The sequence below is a fragment of the Pleurodeles waltl genome, chromosome 8 (assembly GCF_031143425.1).
Source record: "Pleurodeles waltl isolate 20211129_DDA chromosome 8, aPleWal1.hap1.20221129, whole genome shotgun sequence".
Classification (NCBI taxonomy): Eukaryota; Metazoa; Chordata; class Amphibia; order Caudata; family Salamandridae; genus Pleurodeles; species Pleurodeles waltl.
In genome coordinates, this window is record NC_090447.1 from 1,386,986,204 (window position 1) to 1,386,998,863 (window position 12,660).

The window sequence follows — 12,660 nt, forward strand, 5'->3', positions numbered from 1 at the left end:
TGAGGTAAGCACAGAGGAGGAGCACCTTCCAATGCCACAAGTACTTCAAAGTTCACTTAGGACAAGGCTCACAGGTGAAATTGTATTGTACCTCACAGATAAACACTGAATAAAATATACCCAGGTCCATAGATGTCACTCTGGAGGTTCCTGTCTGTAGAGTGGAAGTGCCTCCTCACCAGAATTTGGAAATAAATATTCAGGCAGAAGAAGATTCAAGTGTCTTTAATACAACAAACACAGAAGTGACAGGCAGCACTCTTTGAGCTGAGTCCTCCAACTTCAGAATGAGAGGATTTGGTCATTTTCAACCCCAGGATTCACCCAGAAGCTACCCTTTTTTGGTGCAAAGTGCAGCTGGGCAAATTGGTGCAAAAACCTAGGATATGGTTTGCACATTCCCACAGCGATATGATGCTGTGGGTGCTCATATCTTTCTCATTGGATGCCTGCTGCCACTCCACAATGAGCACACTTTTACTACCAAATTCATACATTTAATATGCTAAAAATGCACTGCAGTAACATATTTTGCACAGTTAGAAACCACATTTGCTGACATAAAACCTGAAAATCCAGATTTTATGAATACCCAAGTTGAACGTAGGCAGGTAAAGGCTTTTGTAAATCAGGCCCTTAATTTATGTGAACAGCATTTGTATCGTGACCAGCATGCTGTCTTGAAGTTTGCTATATGTAACTTAGAAACTAGTGTTGGTATGGTAACTAAATAATGTGTTAAACTAATACTACTAAACAACAAAAAATCTACAATTCCATTACAATGTGCAGTAGTAGGGAAACACTTCCTAAATCCTCTACATATCATGATTTGTATTTGGAGAACATGTGCACACTCCCACTGAAAATGTGGACAATCCTACACATTTATTCTTATGAGAAATAACTTGCTAAAAGAAAGCGAGGGCTGAAGTGGGAAGTGCCTTGGTAGAAATTATATTAACATGTTTGGTCTAATTGACAGCTAAAGTGTGCTCAAGTTTTTTGTTTGGGTCTTCTAGTTGAGTAGAAATGTTTTTTTTTTTTTTTTTTTTTTTTTTTATCTAATCCATTGCTTTTCAAATTTGTGATTGCTTTCATTTGTTCCAGGGTCAATTCCAGATGAAAGACTTTATCGAATGTTTGTCAATAAGCAAGTGACAATGCTTCGACCAAAGGAAGATGAGGACAGCTGGTTTAATATGTTTGTGATCCATCAAAATAGGTAAAATTCTGTGCTCAGTTAGGTGCATCCTGTAGATTTTAAAAACCTTTGTCCTTCTTTCCAGATGTAGTTTCTAGGTTAGGACCAGCTATCACAAGAACTAAAAACTTTTGCCATCCCAGCTGTTTTCTTTGTGCCCATTGGTAGTGATTGAGTTGTAGAGAAGACAGTGTGCTGTGTCAATCTCCAGAGTCTCAGCAAAACCTGTAGATAACTCACAAATGTTTAATGCTGTCATCACTATTTATATACTATGAAGTATTCTCTGCCCAACTTATCCATTTGTGGATAATTTGCGTTAGTACTTTGATTGCTCAAAAATCATTGATAAGCGACCATGAATTTGAGTAACTTGCTGTGCTTGGCCAGTGGATGCTTCCTTTTTCCCCCAACGCATTATGTAGGTTTGACTTGGACACCCGCAACATTCAAGGTAAATTAGTAAATGCAAGAGGGGCCTGAGAGCCATTCTGCATAATTGCATTGTGATTGTTTAAATGAGGTATGGAAATTCCATGATTCTGGAATAGCTTTTTCATCACCTACACACTAATTCATTATTTGTTGTTGTCAGAGGTGGCCCACTAGCACTAATAGAAACAAAGTGGTTTTGTACATTGAGCATGTTGAGGAACACATTTCTCTTTATGGTTTTGTGCCGACATCAGTGCATGGGTGGCAGATGGTAGCCTGTCAGTTGACAGGCTACCGTGTTTCCTTCTCCAAGTTAGCAAAACAGCCACAATTTTGTCCATCAGAAAGGTATGTGTCACATGCACCCAAACTGCAGGTCTGGTCAAGCAAATCGACACGATGGGGGATACTGGCAGTGCTCACAACAGGGCCAGGAGTTTCAGGCCCATAATCCACCACAAGGAGGGAGCAGGAAGAGGACCATTTCCGTCCAAGTTCTATTTCATGCATACATCTCTCCCACAGTGTGGGATACTGGCAGTGCTCATGATGGGGCCAAAACTCTCAGGCCCATAATCCACCATGAGGAGGGAACAGGAAGAGAACCATATCCTCCCCAGCGCTATTTAGCGCACTGCTGTCTCCTGCACCGTGGGACATGAACCGGGTAAAGACTAAGCCAAGAGCGGGCCTGTCTGTACCTGTCCGTGCCTGGACCAGGCTGGGTTGGGCCTGCTCTCTTGGTCCTGAATTCTGCGGCTCTTCTCATGCCTTCAATCCTTTGTGGAGGAAAGGTATTCAGAGTAGTTTTTCTGATGTATATATGACTTATTTTGCCTATTGATTTTTACAAGAACTTAGTAACTCTAGTTGTCAGGGTAATATGGGGAAAGGAAAGTTCCCAAGTAGCATAGGCTCTAATGAACCAAGTAATTCTACTTTGGATTTGCTGGGCACTTTGACTCTGCTCTCGGAGGGTGACCTCATCAATTCAGTTTGGGACACGATTGCTGGTAAACTTAAGGAAATAATGGAATCCCCCATAGCCCTCCTAGTGGAAAGACTAAATGGGCTGGAAGCAGCAATTGGGAACTGACTGACAAACATCATTCCTCCACTACACAAACAAGTAATGTCACGCAGGGATTGCCCAAGCCCTCTTTGACAGTACTGGGACAGTACCCTGTCACATGGAAATTCTAATGATTTAGGTAGACTTGAATCTTTACCTAATAATACAGTCCAGGGTGCAAAATACAGCCTAACCAATTGTGCCACTCGGGAGCAATGATAACTCAACCTCAAGTTATGAGGGGCAAAACTGACATACGAACAATTCAATATGATCAAAGGGGTAGAGTGAATTTGCATCTTAGACAGCAATTCATCCTTCGATCAGAATGCTACCAATACGTGGTTGTACTATCCAATGAAGGAAGCTCAATTCATTTAAAGATTAAAGAGAGCAATTGGCTACCCGAGAATACAATTGTTAATCTTGGCGATTACAGGAATATACTCTTCTTTGGAAGAGCTAACTGGTTTGGCCCCTGTATTAAACAACTCGGATGATTGCATGGCTGTCACCTTCAAGTATCAACATTTAGGACACCAATTACTTTTAGATTATCCAGTGATACTAACTTCCATAACATCAGCTTACTTCCACTTGGCTATTTCTAAAGGCACCTAATTTCTGCTGTTAATCCTCCATCCATCTCTGCTGCCAGAAGTAATCTGCACAAGTCACAGTTTCAAATCACTTCTCCGTGCTTGCAAATTTGGACAACCGTGATTAACTGACCCATAACTACAATCTCCATAATCCAAATAGACACAAGGGGGGCAGTAGGGACTTGGTTGTCAGTCCGCTGTTGACCAGTAGAACTGAACCCACGGCAAATGTGTTGCTTAAAATGGTGTGTTGAAATTTTTAATTCCAAGCATTCAAATAATTACTGGACAGCATTTGTTGAGACTTATGATATTGTGATGTTTCAGTGAACTTGGTACGCAGATGATATTATTTGGGAAGCATATCAAAGTTTTAGTATCCCTGCTATGCTATCCAATAGCGGTCGAGCTTGGGGAGGGTTACTCACTTTGGTTTGAAAATTGATTGTTCTTAAGGATGAATTATTATTTATTTTCAAACATATGGGAATTCAGTGTCTTTGGGTTGTACTCCCTGGCGCCTCTACTTTTGACCTTATATGTTCTATAATTCAGACAATAATGCTGAACAAGGAGGGATATATTGATATCCTTTTTTATGTTTAACTGTTTTAATGAATCAATCCCTTGCTGTCTCCAATGACTTCAGTGTTAGGATAGAGGAAGATTTCAGCACTAAAATTGGATCTAACACTACCTACTTTAATCTCTTCTCATTCTGGGATAGGGTAAGCAGTACCCTAAGAGCAAATAGCAGGGGGGCTGAGCTCTATGCATATTTGCTAAAATGTGGCCTCTTAAATATGGCTGAAACACTGGGGATGAGATAAATTAAAGGGCCACATTTGTAGGTTGGGGACGTGGTATGTTTATTGATGACGTCTTCACCTCAGCACACATAAATGAGCTCTTCCTATCTGGGGGGACTCTCAAACATGGAGTCAGTGATCATAATCCAGATGAGTTTATATGTTTCGTACAAGCAGGGCAAGGATTAATCTGTGGAGAAGGGGATTAAGAACATGGAGACCACTGACAAGCGATTAAGGCTGAGCGGAAGAGGTGTTAATTTCCTGTCTCTGGTTGTCTCCATCATCAGGGTGAATCTTGTGCTAATGAATAATTTCCTGCTGACTCCTGACTGTCCTCCCCATTCTATAATGAAGATTGCTAACTCTATTAAGAGAGCTCTCTTGGGCCCTGTCACAATTAAGAAAAGCTCTTCCCCAAGTTCGTTTGGTAAAGATTGTAGAACAGCTAACAGGCTATGTTGTGTCCTGAATGGTGTCCCAAGAAACCTAGTAAATATTGTTATGGCTAAAGCCGATTATAAGCTAGCTATTAGGATGCAGAAAGCTGAAGTAAAGGAAGAAACTGGGAAAATCTGAATAAAGCCTGTAAAGATAAAGATTTTTGAGCCTTCTGGAAAATTGTAAATGCTAACAAAAGTGGTTTTGATAACACAGAAGGGTAAGGCATGAATATTAGCACTGAAAGTTGGGTAGAGCATTTCAGTCATTTTTATTCCTTTAGCACAGATGGGATAATGATGTGCAGGAGGCTCCTACGACCTTCCCAGTAAACGTCCACTTTTCACTTGAGAAGGCTCTGAACGCCATTAATGCTGGTCCATCTCATAAGGCTCTGGGACTTTATGGGGTTCCTGTGGACTTATATAAATCCAATACTGAGTTTTGGGGGCCCTGTGAGAAAACTCATGAGGCGATTGGGGATTCCAAGATGGCTGTCGGTTTACCCCAGACCCATACAAGAAGCTATGTGCTTGCTGCTATGGGGGAAGATGTCATAAGGAGGCCGTATGAGCACAGAGGTGGAGAGGGAGAGACAGAAAAGAAAGGACACAGTGTCGCGGAGGCGGAGAGAGAAGTAGTGGAGGGTACTGCGTGAAAATAAGCAGTAGCACAAAAGCAGAAAAAAGACGAGCTGGTTCAAACAGCATCAAATTCCATAGAGGACATTTGGGGTGGGTTTAGAAGTGACACCAATGAAGAGAAAGCTACTGAGAGAGACGGTAACCACCCCAAACAAACCCAATCACTCATAGACCTGGCCTAACCGCCAGGAGATGGAGGACGCTGCGGCTACCTCTGTCACAGCCCTGGAAGATATTGCACATATAATTCTGATATTGCAATGGTGGCCCAAGGGGGACTGTGCATAGTGAAACAGCACCAGAAACGTGGTGATAAGTCAAGCACAACTGTCTTTATATTCACCCACAGTGTAGGTGTTTGGCACAGTGAGAAACCCTGGGTGGAAAGACACACCTATACTGATTATTTGCATATATGATTTGCACAGAGGAATCATGATCCTCTTGGTCCAGAGACGGAGGAACACCAGGGACGTGACCGAAACTTGGTATGAGTGAGAAGTTGGAGAAAGCTTGCAGAATCCCATCGAATTATGAACTCTGGAACATTATGACACTTGAATGAAAATAGACACCCTTAAAAGCATACTATAGTGGATGTGTGGTCTACCAGATTCTACAATAGGCCCATCTTAACTAACATTCTGAATGCTTCCATGGGCACCAGTATTCGAACTTCATGATAGACAGCTTCAGTTGTTCCTATTTATAAAAAGGGAAACAACACCCTAAGTGCTATAGGCCGATCTCTTTAATTGATTCAGAGATCGGAATTGTGGGGTGTATTCTTCATAAAACTGAGGCATGAACAAATGCGAATAAGGTGATTAATATTCAGGGCAGGATTGAAGACCAAAGAGCAGTGCTTGAATTTGCACCTAATTATTGAAGAGTACAGTGTTGCCAAAAAAGGGCCTCTATACCTTTCCTTTATGGATCTCAGTAGCACCTTTGGCCAGGTAAACCAATCAAAGCTATGGGACATCCTGGTACGTGTGGGCCTACCAGATCCTCTTGTCGATTGTTAATGGGTTCTGCACAGTGGTGTGTCTGCCTCTGTAAGGTGTTAGTCAGAGGAGGAGTGTGCTGAATATGTCTGGCTAGCCAGAGGGATTTGCCAAGGCTGTGTCCTTGCCCCTGTATTATTTGTTCTGTATATTAATGGGGTGAACTATTTTTGAATTACCAACTGCAAGGACCTACCTAAGGTGGAACACTGGTTTGTTTTGACACTGCTATATGCAGATGATTCCCTCGTAATTTCCCACATCCCCAATAGTTCAGGAGGCCTCTTGATAATTTTGTGAACTTTATAGGTAGCCTGGATCTTGAAATGATCACCTTCGAAACTCATTACATGGCCAAGGTTAAGCAGATCACTATTAAGGGAAAACCAATTATGAGAGTGTATGATTTCTCATAACTCGGGTGATATTTAATACCTGGAGCTCCTGATTATCCTGCATGTCACACAGATACCCTTGTTATTAGTCTGTGGGTCCTGTAACCATTTGAGCTAGCAACTCCAACTCTGTTTCTGTGAATGGAGCCAGCAGGTTGCCTGTGCATACTATGTGACGAGGTAAAAACCTCTTTAATGGTAAAGTTGGATTTTAAGTCACAATTCTGAAAATGACAGTTTTAGAAAGTTGTCATGTTCTTGTCTTAACCGTTTGGTACCTGCAGCCTGTATCCTGGGTCACATGGCTAGCTGGCAGTTGCTCTTTGGGTATTGCTCTCAGGCATTGAGACAAAATGGGAATAGGTTTTGGCAGGATAGGCCATCTCTGACATGATGGGGGAGGAGCCGTCACCTTCTACAATTACACATTACAAAAACTGCCTCAGCATGCTCCCAAAGGGTTTCACACCAGTTTGTTGTGCTCCCAGAGAAGCTAGTGCTAGGGCGGGGAGGCAGAAAAGTCCAAGCACCTTTTGAGGGGGTTGAAACCTCTAGAAGCTTCTCCTACTTCAAAGCTAACACCAGTTACAAATATTGGACCCTCAGACCCAACTCTTCAGTACACGTCTGAACCTGTGGAATACTTAAAAGAAAGACTGCTGTGCTGCCCTGCTGCAAGAAGGACTGCTACTCTACTTCCCTGTTGCCTGAGTGACGAGGACTAGCTGCGCATCTTAAATTCATGACCACCAGATAAACTCCAAGGGCTATTTGGCAGGCCTCATGATCAGTGCCTCAGGTACAAAAAAAGGCTCCAGCTGTCTTGAACTGTGCATTTGGACTGGTGCCCCTACAATCCTGGACCTTTGGAAGTGGGGATAGAGGTGCTTTGCTAGCCCAGCTGTGATCTTCACCAAATCCAGTGCAATGCAATGCAAAACCACACAAAGCCTTGTCGCACAACTACAAGCCTAAATGGAACCGCCACGGAGCCCCGCCGCACAGCTGGCAGCCTCAATGGAACTGATGCAGAGTGACACAAAGCCTCAATGCCCAGCTGCCAGCTTCATCTGAACCGACGCGGCTTGATGCGAAACATCGCCGCACAGCTTCTGCGGACCGATCGCAGTGCAACACACTGCAGGACCTTTCATCTCAGACCTCATGGCTCCTCATAACCGACGCTGGACGACGCGAAGCCTCGCAAAGCAATGCCGGTCACACCGCAAACAAGGATATAAAGTATTTTGTTCAGTAAATCTAACCTGGTCCCTGTATATGGCCCGCGCTCCATCTCGGTCAGCCTGAACTTGTAACTTTGTCCTGTTCTGGTGTGACCAGATACCCACGGTTGGCACTTTATGCTTTTCAGCACTGCTTTTACCCTATACTTTAAAACTACATATGTCAGTTTCTGCTAATTGAATTTGTGTTGTTTTGGTCTCAAATATTTAACAAAATTTTACTTTATTTTTCTACATTTGTGTGGGATTGTTCTTGTTTTGCTTCCACCAATTACTGTTTGAAGTGCTGCATCAATACCTTTACACATTGCCTCTAAGTTAAGCGTGACTGCTTTTGTGCCAAGCAACTAGAGGGTTAAGCACAGGTTATTTTGGGGTTTGCTTGCGCTGTACCCTGACAAGAATTGTAGTTACTGTCTGAGTAGAGTTTCACCTCCTCAACCAGAACCCCAATTCCCTGCACTTCTTTTCTCATTAAATAATTTTGTATTAATAACAAAAATGTGAAAAAAACGATTTTCTTCACTATTTGTTAAACTTGTAGTTAATACATTTAGGGAAGTGAAAATCGGAGCTGTGGGGGAACTTGGATTGAGTAAAAACAACGGAGGACAAAGAAAACTGAGCAAAGAAAGGTGATCTAGTGGATCTAGTTGGCTTCTTTGAATGCTGAGAGATAGCCCATAAAGTGGTGGCACACCTCTTTCCGTGCCCTTAGCTCAAAGTGCCCAGTGATGGTGTCTTATTTAACCTTTTATGGGGCATCCCACGTGAGGGGCATTGGAACATTCTTGGAGCCATTTCTTCTTTGGGACGAGTGGAATACAGCGTAAAAATCCGTGCATAGAAGAAACAAAATATTTAAATTAGGGTAACTTAGGGTCTTGGAAGTGAATCAAACCCTTCCTACCAAGACCAAAATTAGATCAACAGTGCAAGCCTTTATCTGGGCTGGCTGGAATGCACATGGGGAAATATTTGTGACTATGGACGATCGGGAACTGCACAAGACTCTAATCAATCATGTGTGGCTCTGGGACATGCTCATCGGAGAGATTGGGGTTGGAGAAGAAGTGTGAAATTACAAATTGTACCAGTGCTGTGTCTGCTAAAAGTTTTTTGTTTAATGTTTCTAATAAAAAGATTACAAAAAAAAAGTACAAAGTCTTGGTTCTCTCCCACCTGAATGAATGCAAATCTCTGCTTGCCGACCTCCCCGATTCCACAGTGACCCTGAAAGGCATCTTTAGCTCCTAAAAGGACTGAATAAATTTGACCACAGAACTCAGACCCTGAAAGAACTTCACTGGCTCCTCCTTCTGGTCAGTATCATCTTCTTAAGGCCAGCTGTATAAACTAAAACTTCCACAAATAGAACACTCCTACATACTGGGGTGACAAACCAGCCAGTGCATCGCAAGCCAAGACATTATTGGGTTGAACGGATCACTGTAGTATGATCTGAACAGTGCTTGCCAAAGAATAATTCTGACTGCTGACCCGAAATTTCCCTCGCATGATGATGGATGTGCACCGCTGCCCTGAGTGCACCAGTGGTAATGATGGCTGGATCCCTGGTGCTGATTTTTGGTGTTGTAGGAGAACATGTATCATACGTGTGAGCCATGATGTAGACCATGGAGTATAGTCTTGATGGACCAGGAGGTGTGCCCAAATCGCTGCCCTCATGGCGGCGAAAGGCTACTGCCTTTACCAGCAGTTAGGCAGTATGAGCTCAGTGGTGGCTACATACCATGTAGTGATCAGTATAAGTGCATAGACCATTTTACCTCTGTCACTGGAGTGAAGCCTACTGGCTCACTCCTGTAAAGTTTTGCTGTTGTGTGCTGAACTTACCCTTGGACTATATCAAGTTAGTATGTAGTGCAGTGCACTGCTTGTGTGTTGTATGCATGTGCTGGGTGCATGTGTTCCTGTGAATGGCACAATACATGGAAGATTCTGGGTTTGAATATGGGAGACCCAGGGCTGACTGAAGGAGCATGAGAAGGTAGAGGCACCCCTCCCAGACAGATTTTGGATTGCTGCATTCCTGTGATCTGGGTTGCACATATACTGGAGTAAGTAGAGCCCGGCTGTCCTGCACACTTCAGTGGGTGCTCTTTGATTCAGAGAGAGGTCACTGGAAGGGGGCCTGGCCACATTTCAGGATGGCGTTGGGGCTGATAAGAGAATCAAAGAGCAGGGCAGTGGCCCTGTGGTAACCTTTTGCTAGACATATCACTGTGGCTGACATCAAGTATGAACCTCTAGTCACTCCAATGGCCTGTGTTTTGGGGCTATCAGATACACAGTCACTCCTGCTGTGACAGACTGCTTTCTGATGGAAGGGCGGGGCAGAGTGGAGAGCACCTCAAAAGGAAGTAGACCCCAGCACATACCTAAAAGACTTAGACCCTAAATCAAATTTTGCATGTGGAGATGGACTTTAAGAAGGAGAGCTTGAGGCTCCAGCCAGACCAGCTGTGCGAGGAGGAGAAGCTCTGCAAGACTTCTGCCTGTGTCCAGTACTGGAGACCAAGGCCTGCTAGTCTCCCAGCTGGGTGAGGGGACATCACCGAGGGACATTCAAGACCACCTGCCCCTGGAGCCTGGTGCAGCAGTGCTTGCCTGCTTGCCAAGCCCAGTAAGGAAGAGAACACTCTAGGGATTGAGGTTCTGTGGGAAATTCTGTCAAGTGGATCCCTTTGCGAGGTGTGAGGAAATGACTGCTGCCTTTGTGCTGGTTCAAGTCCGCATCACATTATGCCTGATGGGACCACAATGAAGATTCCGTGCTGAACGGGCCATCACCTATGTCGGTGTGTAAGCCAGTGACCCCTGTATAACAGAAGGCCCTCCCTTGAAGATTCCTTGCTGAGCGGGCCTTTGTCCATGTGTGGTGTGTAAGTTGGTGACCCCATCAGGCACAGGGGGCTGCTTTGAAGTTTGCCATGCCAATTGAGCTGTCTCCCTTGTGTGGTATGTAAGTCGGCGACTCTGTATGTTAAAAGGGCCACAGCAAAGAGGGACCTTCTGCTGTGTTGATTGGCCTGACACCTAAGTGAAGATGAAGTGTGGAGACCTTGTATGCCATAGGGGCCACAGGAGGAAGAGGAGAGGCCACCATGGTGACCAGTGTGGGCCCGAGCTCCAACTGAGGATCGGAATCAGGAGCTGGTGAAATCTCCCTTCCCCTTTTTGAGGAAGACCAATGAAAACTTATGGTTACTCACTCGAATCTGCATCCACGAGAGAAACCCTCTCGGAGACTCATTCAGACAATTCCTGCTGGTGCAGGTAGGACTGAGCGGAGGGCCAGAAGGCCCCAGGGGAACTTGTCTGCCAGATAGCGATTTGGCACTGGAACACTTTTTTGACTTTTCTAACAGATTAGAAGTGGGACCCCTGAGACTCAGACTGATAGTGGGAGCCTAACATGAACTTTGCCTAGAGTTAATGGGGAATAACCACTACTGCTAGTGAGAAGGAAGTGAGACTCTGGGGACTGCCATTAAAACCTTAAAGCCCTGCCCTCAGGGGACTGTGTATTTTTTGTGCATGCCATATTTCACTTTGTGGTCATGTATAAATACTCCTTTTGTCAGAGAGAAAGCATTGACTCCTTGTGGCATAGAGAAAGCAATTTGACTGGACATACATTGATTGCCGTTAAACGTATTTTGAGTTGTGAGCCTGTGTTCACCTCCCTGTGTCTCCCTTCCCCCCTAGGAAGTCTTGGACTGCTCGACCCGCTCTACCACTGAGAGTTAAATGCAGAAGGGATATTGGGCTATACTTGGCCCAGTTGCTCAGGATTCATTGTAGGTTGGCCCCTGGGACATCAGGAGTAAAAAGCCTCAAACCACACAGTTGGGCCCAGTAGCTCCTGCTTGCCCTGTGGCCCTCTGAAAAGGGTTCTGACACAAACCGACGTCAGAGACTACAGATTCAAAGTGGCAGGTAAATTTCAGCCTGCTAGTCCAACTTTGACTCTCATTGAATGCCTAGATAAAACACAGGTCACTGTGTATTATTCACAAATCCACTGGAACAAAGGTCCAGAAAGCATACAAATATCCCATTTAGGAATCTTTGGTCAGCAAGCAATGCACTTTGCTCTTCCGTCAGCCAACAGAAACACAGAGAATGTTACTTAAAAGTGCCTGGCCCAATATTCTGGAATGCCTTGGGGGCGCGACTCAAATCCAACTCTACCTCCTACAAACCAAACTAAGATGGTACTTGAAATCTCTGTCGAAGAATGTTGGCTCTGATGCCATCATTGTTAACTGGACACTGACCTCGTCACTCTCCATTTGTAAAATCTGTATATATATATTTTTTTTTCACTGTTCACTGTTATGTCAATGCTAAATGATCACAAAATGAAATAGTCTTCTAAATATTCAGGTCACACTTGTTCTCCTAGCTGCACTTTTGAGTAGTAGGCTTCTCCCCGTCCCATGCCTATTTTCCCTTTAATATTTGTGGCTTCGGCAGCTCCTGCTCTTCCCTCCATCTTATCTTGTTGCATATGTAACTCTGATGCTCCTGTTTGTCTTACTCTATTTGCAGTCTACAGTCTACAGCACTCTTGTTTTTGTATTTACATAGCCCTTACCTGACTGACTACTGCGCTGAAAGGTGGCCCTCAAAGATGCATTCCACAGAGAATGGAGCACAGGACTCCTTTATGCTTTCCTGCTGCTACCTGTGCTTCCCCAAGTTCTGAAGATCTGGAATCACAGGGTCCAAGTCATAGTGGCTCTGGATTGGACAGGAGGTGTGGTACCCTGAAATTGTG

At 44.1% G+C, this 12,660-nt stretch overlaps 1 protein-coding gene across 4 annotated transcripts in view; it reads left to right on the forward strand.

The window, feature by feature from the left end:
• MRE11 (MRE11 homolog, double strand break repair nuclease) overlaps positions 1–12,660 on the forward strand; it is a 346,093-nt gene that overhangs the window by 97,748 nt on the left and 235,685 nt on the right. For all 4 annotated transcript variants that reach the window (XM_069202423.1, XM_069202427.1, XM_069202425.1 and 1 more), the window contains one exon: positions 1,111–1,225. In XM_069202423.1, the coding sequence (XP_069058524.1) occupies positions 1,111–1,225 (115 nt within the window). The remainder of the gene's footprint in view (positions 1–1,110; positions 1,226–12,660) is intronic.